A 15,133-nucleotide genomic window follows, 5' to 3' on the forward strand; every position below is an offset into this window, starting at 1 on the left:
AATCAAAACGGGACACATTTACACTAGATTATACTAAAGCTAGATTATACTAAAGCAGACTCAGACTCCCCAAGTTAAACGAGCAGACTCAGACTCCCCAAGTTAAACGAGCAGACTCAGACTCACCAAGTTAAACGAGTCATAGGCAGACTAGAAGCTTGATCCCAGGTTAGATTTTCCCAGCATTCAGCCAAGCAACTTCAGTTAATTTATAATATGAATTTGTCCATACAAACGATGCAAATTACTATACAACACTGCTCGTTCTCTAACCAGGGAAAAATCAAATAGACATGATTACTAACAATAGTAAGTTGGTGATCTGCACATACCAAGCTTTTTTGGGGAAGAATGGGGTCTCCGGACTTGGCACGGAAAATGTTACAGTTTTGTTTTCTATAAACATCCTCGTCTTCTACCAGCTTTTATAGACGTTGAGAATTGTTGAGGACATAATTCATCCTGTCTGTGCACAAACAATGACTAAGATACTTAGAAGACATGGTATCATCTGGAGTAGGTACGAGAAGGCATGATAGATCCTCCAGGTCCTTGACTTTGTTCACCATCATAGTTCATATGACCTGCAGATCTTCCTCTTTCCAGCCCATGCTGACGTTGGCCTTCTGATGTTCTATCTCCATCCACATTCTGGTCTGATTGGCTATTTGATTTCCTAGACTTTTCCGGTTTCTGTTGTGACCGGCCTTCCCGTTTGTCCACGTTTTGGTGCGACTGGGAATTGTCACCTTCTCTGCTGACTTCTGATTCCTGAGACTTGTCTGTCTTCTGAGCTTCTGATCCTTTACTTTTATCTTGATTACGGACAGCTTGACCAGAATTTCGAAGATTTTGGAGTTCACATGCTATTTGACTACGCCGTTCCTTTAGAAAGTTGAGTCTAGTTGTCAACCTTGCCAATGATAAAGAACTGGAGTTGCTTCCCTGTGGTGCACACAAAATGATGGAGATGTAACACTGGCTACCACATCATAAAAAATGAGGCTACAAGATTAATTCTTCCATTTTAGATGAAATAAGCAATGAGCTTCCAATCATTAGGATAGAAATCAAGTCATACAATAGGCAATAAGATTTTGAAATATCATGGAGCGTTGAGACATCACCCCCTCATCACAACCAATGAGTCACAAGGCATCTTTTCTTTTCCCTTTTTTCTATCTTTTTGACAACAGAAGAGAATAAGTTGAGATGATATAATGATAAGATACATGTAGTCTGTAAGAGATGATATGTGAAAGTAATTCATTGACTTGTTGCTCTAGAGCCCTTAAAAAAAAAAAAGGAGAGAGAGAGAGATTGGAAATAGTTTGATGTTTATTTCTGCTACAATCATATCAATTAAACTAATGTCATAAGAAAAAAAATAATAGAACCTACCTCACCCTTTGAACCAGATTTCTTGGAATTGCTTGGAGCAGTAGGCTTGGAGTTAATATTATGTGTTGCATCCAGCTGCTGGTTATGAGATGAACTTTTATTTGGCTTAGAAGTTGGTTCCCGCTTCTTCTCATGATTGTTACTTTCTGCAGCTCTATCCAAACTAATATCCTGCTAAATTATTATTGAGTCAAGAAACAAGTCAGTAGGTTTCACGTTGAGACTATTACTCAACAATATGCTTCTAATTGCAACACCAATTTACCTTGCTTGTTGACCTTTCGGAAACATGTGAAGGAGCAGAAGCTTCAGTATCCCTTTTTTTGTCTCCCCTGTACCAAAATATAGATTTAGTGAATAAATAGGAAAGAATATAAGAAGGAAACAACCTTAGCACAACCCACAAAGTAAAAGACGATTGCCCTCTCACTCAGATATAAGCATAAACTATATTTGTGCACAAACAGTGCTGTTACATATACAAATAACTCAAATATATATAGCTGACATCTAAGACTGACAACCTTAATAGAGTCATTTAAGATTATGAGGAATTATAACAAATTCCCAAAGGGAGATGCAACCAGAGAAGAAAATTTAAGCAAGGAACATACAACTTGGGTAACTTTTGTTGGAGCTGATTGCCTGAATCACCGGTGGAACCATGGTTTTTTTGGAGTTGTTGATTCAGCTGCATTTCAAGATCAGCAAGCTTCTGCTGCAAACTGCCAACTTCTGATTCTGCTTGAGCTATTTCTTCAATCTCTAGCTTTGTCTTTAGCATTTTTACATGTTATTTTAATGCATGATCAAGACAAATTATAATAGTCAATTTGAGAGGGACTAACCTTTTCATCAATTGTAGCTGGAATAGATGTAAACCCCTTAGATGTGTTGAGTACTGTTTCTAAAACTTTTTTCTTCTCTCTCTCATTTTGCAACTGATCCTGTAGTCTAGCCACCTAAAAGCACAATCAACACTTAGGTTTCTCCCAGATTCCCCTCAAAAGTCAATAGACAGTTGAATTTCAAAACTACTTGTGTGGAACTTATTTCCGAAGAAACATACAGAAGCAACTATTGACCATAAGTTTCAGGATTGAAAATTATTAAAATAAAGAAACATAGATTACTTTCATTTCTTAAGCAATTACAAGTACAAGCTTCAATGCATCATATGGTAGTTCTATTTCCAGTAATCCTTTCCTGCAGATCCATTGACATTTGTTTCCTCTTAACATTCAACCCATAAACATCAATGGGTTGTAAAGAACATATTCCCGTGCCCGGTAATGAAATAATCAATCCCGTCACTTCAAACATTATTAGAGTTTCAACCTCTGGCTACATCGTTTTACCATTACAAAGAAAGGGAGAAGGGATCAACATAACATGTTTTAGAAGGGAAGGAAAAAAAAAACTAGAAATTACGGGTAAAGAAAAGAATGGAGCAATAGGAATCACTACTGCTTATCTTTCAGTTCTCAATGGGACAATATTATAGAGTCATTCTCTTTTTACAAACCCAGGAACTTCTAAGAGTCTCCGTGCTAAGTTTCTCTTGGAAAACGGAACAATAATATATTAGGGGAATTGATGCAAAATCTATGAAAGAGTTAAAAACCAAATGGATATGGAAGGGAGAAGCAAGACATTAGTTGGTATTTTGTTAGGATAAGGGACAGTTGCCCTAATTTTAGAGATTAGGTTTCATTATAGGCCAAAGGACTATTTCCCACCCACACTATGCTGAATTTTCAAAGTTCCTTCCGTTAACTTTAAAAATCTCATTTATCCACTCATGGGCCGTTAAATTTAATTGAGTCCGTTGGTCATATTATTTTCTCCCCCAAACCCAAAAACTAACACTTTTTCCCCAACCAAAGTTTTTGAAAACTGCATTTTCCCCCTTAGGATTTCCAAACTTCAAATCCAATTTTTCCGGCGATCTCCAAGCACCTACTCTCCCTCTCCGACGGCCCCTCCTTCCAGTCATACACTTCCAACGCTATATGGCGTTGTCGTCGATGAAGACAACATGTCTTCGTTGAGACGAAAGGGAAGACGCTGCACGGTCGGAAAGAGGAGACGCTAGGGAGGAAAAGACGTCGCCTGAAGATCATTGGTCGTTGCTAGAAAATTCAATCCGAAAGTTTGGAAACCCTAGAGGGGAAAATATTGTTTTTGAAAACTTGGGTTGGAGGAAAATTGTTAGTTGTTAGGATTTGAGGGTAAAAAGGAAATTAAATTTAAGTTTATTTTTAATATTACAGATAAAATAACGATTTTGCCCTTGAATCCGTCAACCTGACTTTTTTTTAACAGCCCATAAGTAAGTAAATAGGCTTTTCAAAGTTAACGGGTGGGAATTTACAGAAAAAACATACCTTGGGTGGGAAATAGTCCTTTGGCCTTTATTATATAAAGGGGTGGTTGGGGTTATCAAGGGGTAAAAAAAGAAATTTAGAGATTTTTGGGCAATCCCAATGGTGATTGTAGAAATGGGAGGCTTTAACTAAATTGTATAATTTATCCACGTGAATACCCTTTCATGAATAAAATAGTTTTTGTTTGTATTTTTAATTATTATTTGTGTTAAAATTGGGAATAATATCCTCGGTTTCCAACAAAATGATATCTGAGTGGTGACATCTAGTGAGAGAGGTTATTGGAAAAGAGAGATCAACAACGAGAAGCTTGGGAGGAAATAAATTGGCCTAAGGGAAGTCAAATCAGCTTTGGTGGAAGTAGAGTGAAACAAAAAGGCGGCGGAATGGGGCATGGAGGGACAAATCAATGCAAGTTAATGGTTAGAAAAAGTTTAATGGAATATGGAAAGCCACAAGATGAATAGATTAGCACGAGATAGACCAAATCGGAGCTAAAATGATGAAATTGATAGTGGAAGATGAATTGACACTAGAAAAGTTGTTGGAAGAGCTAGGGAAGACATGAAGAGAAAGAGAAGAAGAAAAAGTCGATGGAAGGGCTGGGGGAAGATGACTGGAAAAAAGGGAAAAAAAAAGAAAGGAAGATATGAAAGAAGAGAAAAAGGAAAGAAAAAAATATATTCTAAACACCATTGGCATGATTGAAAAGAAAACAACTCGCAAATGAATATGTATGAGTTGTTGTATGATTATTGGTGTACGATACAAAGAAAAAAATATCATATTATGACAGTTGCCAGTCGGAAAAAAGAGAGAAAAATAATAGAAGTAACAAATTTATATATCGACAAATAACAATAGAAAAAAAATAAATAAATAAAGATTAATAATATTAACAACAAAAATAAAAAAAAATTCAATTTTCTCATCTGGTTAAGGCCAGGTGGTTTTACAACAGAATGATATTATTATAATAGAAGGACATTTGTTCTAATTCTAAATATAGGTTTTATTATATAAAGAAATGATTAGGGTTATTAAGAGGAGAATGAAGAAAAATTATAGACTTTTGGACAATCTTAGGGTTTTGAGCAGCCCTAGGACTAATTGTAGGAAATCTTCAATCCCTCAAATGATTGAAAATAAGAGTTCTTGATTTCTCGAATTGTCCAGTTTACTCATGTAAATACCCTTTCATGAATAAAAAACTTTTGTTTGTGTTGAAATGGAAATAATGGCCTAGGTTCCTAACACCTTTGAACAACATACTTAAGCAAAATAGTCATTGCATGCACCTTTACTATTCTAGAGCACATAAACATCTTGGCATGAAATAAGAAGAGAAACGAAAACCATAAAATAGTTACTATCCAAAATGAAACATACATCTTTCTCAAGAGTTAGACGACGCTCATGCAAGGCCTTCTTCCGTCTTTCCAAACCCACTTGTAGAATCTCATTTCCTTTTACCTATAAAAGAAGCGTAAACCAAATTAAAAACAGATCCATGCATAATGCCTCATAATAGACATATTTAATGTCTCCACCTCATCTGCAATTCTGTTTTGCAACTTAGATTTAGTGACCTCAAGCCTTTGGATCTCAGCCCTACAGATGGTTCAAAAGATTAGATGCATACATCAGATATAACAAAATTTGATACCACTACAGGACAAAAGTTCTGAATAAATTTTTAAATGTTGTATTTCTATCAATTGGGACAAAACTATTGTGTATGCATCCTAAACTTGGAGGGTTAATTGCCACTTCCTGCACATGTACACAACCATACACACAAAAAAACACCACATCATCCAAAAAAAAAAAAAAAAAGGTTGTCTGAAGACATTATGGGTCCATTCCCTTTTGACTCGAGTTCAAAAATCATTTGAAATGTTGAAACAAACAAACTTCATTTGTGGAGCTAATTTCAAGTTTGTATCAGATCCTACTAAAAAAGATCCAAAGGCCACAAAAATGTCAAATAGTAGAAGTGCATAAAGCTGTTATTTCACTGAGCATAGATGCATCACTTACTCATCTTCAAAGGATAAGTCAATGGATTCCATGGAAAGGTTCTTCCTTGCCTGGACTCATTGGTTGAAAAAGAAAAAAACATGAGTAAAAATTAAAACTCATGAAATTTCTTTAGTAGCTTTGCAAGAGCTAAAATCAATCTTATTGGAAACATTATGCCAAACTCAGAAACCTATGCCACAGATTCACAATGATACTCACAGCAGTTCGTCCCCAAACAGTGCCATGCCTGGCACCACGCTCATGTCCATATGATATGCTTGTAGATTTCTGCATGCAAGCAGTTGGATTATTACTACTTAAATTACAGTCTGAACTTGTTCCTTTAGATGCATCCTCCATTTGCCCAGCAGTTTCGTTAGCCTGTTTTGCCAAATTGGTTTCACCCTGATTTAGAATAGTCTCACTCCTCTTTACATCTCCTTGTTGAGGCATTGAAATCTGATGTGTACTTGATGATAACTTCGGACTGACTTTAAGATTATCACTACCTTCTGGCGACTTGGAACCCAAGTTGGAATCCTGCATCAGCAAAGAAGTAGGATCAAGACACTCAGAACCTAAGCTGAAATCCTGCATTTATAAGTAATATAAGAATGGCACTTTTTTATTCATTATAAAAGGAAACATGTTATAATTGGAAAAAAAAATGTAGTGTATATCAACCACAACACACGGTGAAACATAAATATTTGAGATTAAATTTAAGAATAGACAACATCAGATGAGAAAATCTGCAGCTGTTGAAATACTTGCAGATTTTATTTTCCACTTTGCAGGCTAGAATCCCAGAAGTGGCAGGAATTACAAAATAAATTAAAAATAATTTAGGTTTCTTCCAAGTTTTTCTCCTAATTTATTTTCATACAGATGTACCGTACTTCCCACCATGTTAATAGCTATGAAACTCAGTGAGGGATATCTAGAATATACTTGTTTCAGTTCTGACTTCAGTAACCATATAGAAATTGAGGTTACAGATGAATTCTTGAAGTGAAGGAAGAAAAGCCTGTAGTTCCGATGGCTGAGAAGCCATGGGGCACTTCTGAATGATTTGCACTATTCCATCCCTAAGGAGGGTCAGAAATACCTTTAGTAAAAAAATGACAATATAAAAATATGAAAGGAAAGGAGTATGATGAGAAGGCTTTATAAACGAAGATTTAAATCTTAAGAGAGGAATAGAAGTGCATATACTTTAAGACATCAAGACCATATATATCTGCGACCTGGGGATGCAGAGGAGAATATAGACAAAGGAGACAAACAGAGAGTACTGAATATATTACTTTGTCCAGTCAAAGCTGAGCAAAAAGCAAGACCAATGTAGACATATCATGCTTAGGAAGCATGAAGGTGAGAAATATGAAACATATTAACAACTAAGCTGTATGTTTAACTCAATTATTTATTGATGGCATAGAGGGTGCGAAAAAATTGATAGCACAGGAAATGAGCAGTGCCAAAACAATGAAGGAGAAGAATGGAGACTGCATGTGGTTATTCTCAGTAATTCATAAATTTAACAATTCATTGTAATAGTTGTCCACTGACAGGGAGAAAACATATGATTTTGTAAAAAGAAGTGCTCTGTGTCTTTGTCTAAAGGTTCAAGAAACTAAGTTGAAAAATATTTGGTGTGATTTCTAAATAGAATTAAGGAATGTCGAAACATTCAATAAACGATATCCTTAACTCCCAATTGATACACTCCAGCTACAATATCACATAGATGAACAAAGAAATCATAACCATATATCAGACAATCTGAGTAGATGTCGATTATTCACCCTGGGTAACAAAAAGAAGTCTGGCCATATGTATATGGAAGGCCTCAGTAATCTAGGATTTTAATATTACGTTTATAAGTAAAAGATACCTTATTATTATCCTGATCACTGTCTGCAGAACCACAAGTCTCAGTGCATGATCCACTTGAAGCACTTTCTAGATCATCATCTGTACATGCATCAGAATTGCTTGTTATATCGTGGTTTTCATCATCTTCATAAGACCCATCATCATCAGAAGCCTCCTCAGTTTCACTCCCGCTTTCTTCTGAGTATAATCCAGGAGACAAAGAGCCTTCCTGCAAACACAATGCTAGTTAATATAGTAAAGCTCAAAATCACAGAGAAAACAGAGACTAAAAGAAATACTGACAATACGAATATGGAAAACTATGATTCCATAATGTAATTTTTTCTTTTTGTATTTTCCATGAATATTCTGTTGCTATATGACATAAGTTTATATACATTTATTAAGCCTATGCTAGCTCACCACCCAAGGATTGCATTAAAATTTTCCATATAATTCTTTCTAGTTTCATTGAGCCTGTATTTTAAATTTACTAGTCCAAAAAAATATCTTGCATTTCTTGTTCCTTTTAGAGAAGGAAATATCACACTCTAGTAGCACACCAAACATACACATACACACACACACACACACACACACACACATATATGTGTGAATTCAAGTTAATGTTCTAAGCAGGATAAGAAAAATCAGTGAAGAAACAGTATAACCAGTAATGACTTATGGCATTCAAATATAGAATGGAAAGCAAAAGGATGTCTTCAAGTTGATTTAGACTACAAAGTAACTTGTCCACAGTTGACCGTTCCAAAGAGAAATATAGAAGACTAGGAACATCAAAGGAGTTCCAATATGTAATCATGATGATGTTATAGTAAAACAAAGATAAATTCAACATGCTGATGAAGAAAAGACAGTCTTACAGCCCAAACTTGTATGTGTCACCCATATAAGAATTAAACAAACAAGTTGTTACAACTTACCCCAAAGATATTATCATACTCTTCCAATAATGTTATGACAATGGCTTGAGCATGATTGGCTGCAGCAGCTGCTTGCAAAAGTTGAACAGAACTGTCAACACCCACATCAAAATCACTTTCTATCTCACAATCACCAGCTAGGAGGGGACGAAGAAGTAAGGGTGCCATGCAAGCCGCAACAGCAGAAGTGCTCATTCGATTTACAGTTTTGTTAGAAGAAACAGTTCGCATCATTGTAAGTATTCTGAACAAGAAGGGAAGAATTAACAGATTGAGAAATGGAAAAATGCAACTTGGTGCCAAATCAAAATATGATACAGAAAATATGTAAATTGATTACTCAAAAGAAAATAAATTCATACAAAAGTTGGTCATTGATTTCAATAGTAATTATTGGCAGTTAAGAAATATATTGCAGATAATATAATAAAGTGAACTATTGCAACAGCTTTGCATTATTCAACATTTTCTGCAGCATTAAATTATCTGCTTATTGCCTTTTCTTTCAAGAAATAATGATTTGTAACTGGATAAATAAGAACAGATGCAAAATAATGCTCACAAGATTTACAACAGATTCATGTAATAGAAAAGAAATAAAAAACAAGAGAACATTCTCTCCTATCTCCACCCCAACTCACAGTGAAAGTAATGACAGAGAAAAAGAGACCATAAGTTTAAAAAAAAACAAAAGTTAATGAATTCACAACCTCTGCAGTAAGCGACGATTTGGCTCAGGGAATGTTTCACATATTGCAGTACGTATAGCATTGACTCTACTACCGCTGCGATCAGTTCCTAATTATTGTAAAACAGCCAATAAAATATCAAATATAGAAAAGGAAACAAAATGCTAAACATTATTTTCTTAAGAAGCCTACTAATATAGTAGTGAAAACCTAAGCTGGTGTATCGTGAAGAATAACAAAATTTTCTAAACCAGATTGCCAGAAAAATTAATCCTGCACGCAGTCTCATATAAAGATTAGCAGAGTGAGAACTAAGCTGGTAGATGAGTATTTGTTTCCTGGATCAAACCATGCAGTTCAGAGTCAGAGCTGTCTGTGGATAAAGGCTCTATATGTAACACATGTAAAGTAATTTGCAGAAAATAATGATATACTTCTTCATAAGGGCCTCTTCACATTATTAACAACTATTGTACAATACATATTAACTTAAAATTGGGACGAAAAGATGAAGATAATAAGAACAAACACTTAATAGCATACTTACGACGTGCTTCCAGAAGAGCATTGCAGCAAGATGCAGGTACTGGAGAGGAGGGCAACTCTCGGATAAAATACTGGTAATTATATCAAGGACAATAAATAACAAGGTACTGCATGCTGCAACCAACACATGATTAAAAAGTATATTGTTGTTACTTCAGAGGATACCTTGACACAATCAGCAACAATATGTGCATCTTCCTTGGGAGAAAATTCTGTTTTTCCTGAATCAGCAAACATAACCCAGAAATTTTTAGAATAAAGAAGAATGATCTGAATGACAAATATTTCTGATCCAATGACCCAATAGTTTTGACTTCTTTATTTACACTACCAAACAAGAAATGGGGGTGACATAACAGAAATGCCATATCAAACTCAGTTATCGTTGAGTCTGTATTAAATTTAGAATTCATAAATGACAAATAAATTCAAATTCCAGCATAACAGAATACAAAATTTTAAAATTTGACAAAAGGCACAACCAATGATATTAAGAGAGAACTATTCCATGAACACAGTGTGTCTGAACAAACCCTGCTCAAAAGCTCGAATTCTGCATTCAACATCATCAACATCTGCAGCTTGTCTCAGGATCCCTTCTACTTTGACGCCTGTTATGTAACTTTCAAATCATCAGATGTATCTATGTAAAATAGAGAAAACAAATGATGACAATTTTCCACAAACAAATTTCAGAACAAGACCAAAGTAAAAGCAAAGTTTGAAAATTGGACTGATGATGACAATTTTCCTAAGTTCCCGTCAATGAAAAAGAATATAGTCTTGACTATTAGATCATCACAAACATAGCCCATTAGCATAGCAACAGTTCAGACTAGACATCGCAACTTTAAAAAATCCATCTTGTCCACTGCAATCCACAGATCAGCCTCTAAATTAACCTCCTAAGTGAATTTAAAGGTCTTCATAACTGGTTTCTCTGAGGATCACAATAATAACTAATCAGTTAAGAGAATGATGATTGAGGGTTCAACATCCAGGCATTAAACTTCTGGAAATCCAAGTAAAACAGTTAAATATCAACATTCTCAGCATTTGACCTGCAATGTTAACAAATTGAAGAAAAACTCTGGTGATTTTACTCGCTTCTCATCATGGTTCCCTACCCTTTAAAAGAAAGAAGATTGTATCACTTTATGGTCATTCATGAATTATAATATTATAGCTTATAAACAATGGTTTAAACCAAACTGTTTCAAAGGAGCTCTAATGATGCTCCCACTGTCCCTCCAGGACAAAATAAAGGTGTCTACTGAAAAAACAAGGAAAACAGTTTTGACAATTACCAGCAGATAGTATATGCATCAGAATTATTAAATTCACTTGGTTAGATGCTTAAATACCACCAAATTACAGCACAGAAGATAATGGGGAAAAAAGGGCTCACCATGCTCTTCAATAAACCTAAGGGCTTTTTCCAAAAAAGACGGAGTTCCATCAACATCTTCCAAAGCAAGTAAAATTGGTCGACCAATGACCGTAAATTTCACAGGTTTGTCATTTGCTACAAAGAAATATATTACATGAAAATCATTATCTGAAAAATGGAAGAAAAGAACCACAAAGGAAGTCATCCAAATTCAAACCATTATATGAAGAGACATGACATTGAAAAACTCATGCTCATCATGAGCAACAGCAAATGTCAAAATGGTTTACAAGAATGTAAATATGAAAAAAGAGTAGCATACACTGCTCTAATGAACCATTAGGTGACTCAGCCTGATCATTCTTGAGGATGCCATTTTGCCCCATCACAGAAGCAGTACTAGGTGCCTGTGCCAAAGCATTCTCCAGTGCAGTCTTCCACTCATACAAATCCTCTAAATTTTCAGCCTTTAACACCAAAAAAATTTTAAAAAAAATGAACACATTTCATTAAAAGATGGCAAGGATTGAAACCAAGACCAGACAACCCTTTGTTTGTTTCCAACTATTGTCCAAAACATTTTCAAATTTGCCAAGTTTTTTTACAAATTTTTTAATGTTTTTATACACTATAATATACCATTGAATCCCCCCAAGTTATTGCTAAATGCAAAATTAGTCCTTATACATCTTCATTTCTTGTTTTTGCCCACAAGCCTTCATTTCTTATTTTAGGTGTTCATTTTTTGAGGCCGAGAACTTTAAGTCCCAATGTCATTGAATTAATATTGACCGAACTCAATTGCTCTTAATTATCTACTAAGGAAATTCCTGTTGATATTGACCCTTTAAGCAAAGATAACTTCAAAATTTTCCATTAAGACATTGGTAGTTTGACAACCCAAAGGAGGCGATAAAGACTAACATGAAATATGTACAAGAATGCTTCCAAATGAAATAGCAAAGATATGTATGAGAAAAGGAAAAAATATTAACAGAAAAAAAAAAAGGAAACAAGGCACCTTCAGCGTGAAGGCTCGTCCATCACGACCATCAGGAAAGAGCACTGTCAATAGTTTTTTTTCTGCTTTGACAACCACACTACAAATTGTCAAAACAAAGTTTTATGAGGTTAGTAAGCTGCTCTTACCTCCTTGCATTTACAACTGTAAGAAGAAAGCCAAAATAAGAAATTAACATCAATTTTCAAAATGCAAGCCAACCTGCCTGAATTGTTGAGGTCAATACCACCAAGGGTCAAATTCACTTCACTCCCCTTTTGTGGAACAGCACTCTGAAAAGTAAAATGATAGGAGATCAAAGGGTCAAAACCTTAGAAAAGCAACAACCATGGGAAAAAAAAGCAAACAAAGAAGGTAAAAAGATCATAACAACAAAAATAACTATCATAACTCACTGAATATACAACACAGATAAAATATCCATACAAATAATCAATACTGATTGATGTAGCACAACTATGTAATCGAAAACATCATCTATATTTATTTTATTTTATTTTTTCTTTAACATTGCTCATTCATTTACTTTATTCTACATCAGTTCATTCAAATTATTTTGCATGTGTATATCATTTTTAACCTGCAAACAGTCATAATCCATAGAAATTTTGCTATTTTCCTCATCCCTAAACAATTAAAGTTCTTTTTAAAAATAGGTAATAGATCCCATTGCAGCAGCTGCCTTTCTTCCCAAACCATCAAAATTGTGATGAACTAAATTGCAAATGCACAGGATCTACTGTATGAATTGTTTTTCCTTCATTCTAATACAAATTATTGCTAGAGAAACCCAAACAAGGTTCAACACTTTTATTGAATGATTAGTCCAGTATCCTTTTCAATCGCAATTAACTGCTAGAACATCAAAACGACAACCATTGCCACTAAACAGAAACTACCATGGGATATTAACAATTGTCTCTTCTTCATAGAGCTTTATATAATTACATTTCTGACATTCTTTTAGCGTTATATCAAATACATAAAATAAAAGAAAATTGCATGTATATAAAGACATTATTTACTGAAACATAAGTACTTACTGGATCACTTCTGAAGAAAACCAGCGAAGTCTGTGTTAAAATAAACCACCTCTTCTTCCAGGATGTCCATCCAATTCCTGTAATAAGAAAAATAGTTTCAAACAGTGATGCGTTTAAAAGAAGCCCTTGAAACATTAATATCTGTGTCACATCTACAGATGATGATGCCACTCACCTTAGAAAAGGAATTTCCAATTATTACAGTAACATATATAGCGGCAAGAACATCATTCATGACATAAAGCAAAACGTTTTTCAAATCATAAACAGTAAAAATTTTCTTTCTTGTTAAATAACAAACTATCTAGTTTTGAGTGAACATTTGTTACCAGAAAAGCAGCAACTACTCCCAGATAACAAATCATTGTCACAAAATTAGAGAGATTGATCAAAACAACACTTATTGATTCAATGATTTTGCCTGTTTGCCATTGTTAAATTTACAAATAAAAGGCATAAAACATATACCTTTGGATTGTATAAACAGTGGTCCACTCTTGAAAATCTGCAAGAAAATATTTTAAATTAGAGAATGCCTCTTTCACATCATTTGATAAACGAAAAGCTCTGAGAACAAGAAACTAACAGCAAAATTTAACAATGGACTCGATTAACGAGCAATTCTATGAAAATGATGAAATTCATTCACTCTTGTGCATCCCAATTCATCTGTTAGTACAATATTCATAGAAATAGACTCTTGATTGAAAATAGAAGGCCAAACGGTGTTATGGATCATACCATAATGATGATTTGATAAAATACTAAGGATAATGACAATGATTTTTTCACCATTTTTTATAGATTTCAGCTGGCGTAGCATTGCAAACCAAATTAAATTCGGAAACAAAAATAGAATTTATAATTACCGCATTGCCGGGACGAGAACCAGGTGACGAACCAGGTGGTTGGCCTTCTGGAGGTCCAGCTCCAGATGGAGAAGGAGCCGGGGCAGAGACTGGAGCTGGAGCAGGTGGACCTACATTTACCTAATATGAAAATTACAAAAACTATTACAATTACAATGTACGTTCAAATTTTAAACATATACATTCCCCAAGACAAATAAATAAACAACCGTACCTGAGACGAATCAGTGCCTTTCGTAGCCATCCTCTGATCCCAAGATCAATGGCCGCTGTACAATTCACATCAATCAAACAAACTCACAATGCTGAAAGAAATATGTGATAAATATAACGTGCAGGTGAAGCATACCTTGAATTGGAAATTTGAAAATAAAAGCAAAAACTAAAAGCAAAAACTGAAGAAGATGAAAATGTTTTGATTTTGGAGGAAAAAACAGGAGGAAGCGTAAAGATCAAACAGATAGAATAGAATGTTTTCTTTCCTTCTTCCTTTTTTTTTTTATTTCGTTGCGCAGAAATCTTTGTACACAACGGAAACACGCTGGTCAAGCGAAAAAGGCCCAAAGAGAGCGGGGCCGTCCATTATGCTGCAATTGTCCACGTCAACCGTGATTTTAGTCGGGAGGGAAAACTTGGAAATTTTGGTATTTTCAGTTAATGTTATTGTCCAATCCAATCCAATGTCTACTTTCTTAACGACGTGGGGTTGTCTTTACACGTGTCTCTCATCTGTCGGTTTATCAAGTGAGATCCTATTCTTTGATCATATCTAAACTATTAAAGACCCGAATACATTAATTTCTGGTTTGAAGTACATTCTGACTGCAATTGTATCACATGTGAGTAATATTATGAGAATCAATGTTTTTAAAACTGAAAATTAGATATTAATTCAGTAGAAAAGATAGTTTGATTCATTGGGTAATCAGATCAGTTAATCCAT

At 34.7% G+C, this 15,133-nt stretch overlaps 1 protein-coding gene across 2 annotated transcripts; it reads right to left on the bottom strand.

The window, feature by feature from the left end:
• Positions 1 to 169: 169 nt before the first annotated feature.
• On the bottom strand, positions 170 to 14,809 carry LOC123229095 (rho GTPase-activating protein REN1). Of its 2 annotated transcripts, none has more exons than XM_044654674.1 (24): positions 14,540 to 14,809; positions 14,405 to 14,459; positions 14,191 to 14,310; positions 13,790 to 13,826; positions 13,322 to 13,398; positions 12,480 to 12,550; positions 12,279 to 12,357; positions 11,580 to 11,724; positions 11,276 to 11,392; positions 10,401 to 10,478; positions 10,033 to 10,088; positions 9,869 to 9,938; positions 9,343 to 9,430; positions 8,633 to 8,876; positions 7,708 to 7,917; positions 6,030 to 6,350; positions 5,829 to 5,878; positions 5,339 to 5,399; positions 5,178 to 5,261; positions 2,250 to 2,363; positions 2,016 to 2,176; positions 1,667 to 1,733; positions 1,402 to 1,575; positions 170 to 945 (listed from the first exon to the last, which is right to left on the bottom strand). In XM_044654674.1, exons 2-24 carry the CDS (start codon positions 14,432 to 14,434, stop codon positions 508 to 510), a joined length of 2,892 nt encoding a protein of 963 aa, XP_044510609.1. In that variant the 5' UTR covers positions 14,435 to 14,459; positions 14,540 to 14,809; the 3' UTR covers positions 170 to 507. The 2 variants fall into 2 exon arrangements, with proteins under 2 accessions (XP_044510609.1, XP_044510610.1); XM_044654675.1 differs by having other exon boundaries at positions 1,402 to 1,572; positions 14,540 to 14,808.
• Positions 14,810 to 15,133: the final 324 nt, after the last annotated feature.

Source organism: Mangifera indica, chromosome 11, assembly GCF_011075055.1.
Source record: "Mangifera indica cultivar Alphonso chromosome 11, CATAS_Mindica_2.1, whole genome shotgun sequence".
NCBI classification, from domain to species: Eukaryota; Viridiplantae; Streptophyta; class Magnoliopsida; order Sapindales; family Anacardiaceae; genus Mangifera; species Mangifera indica.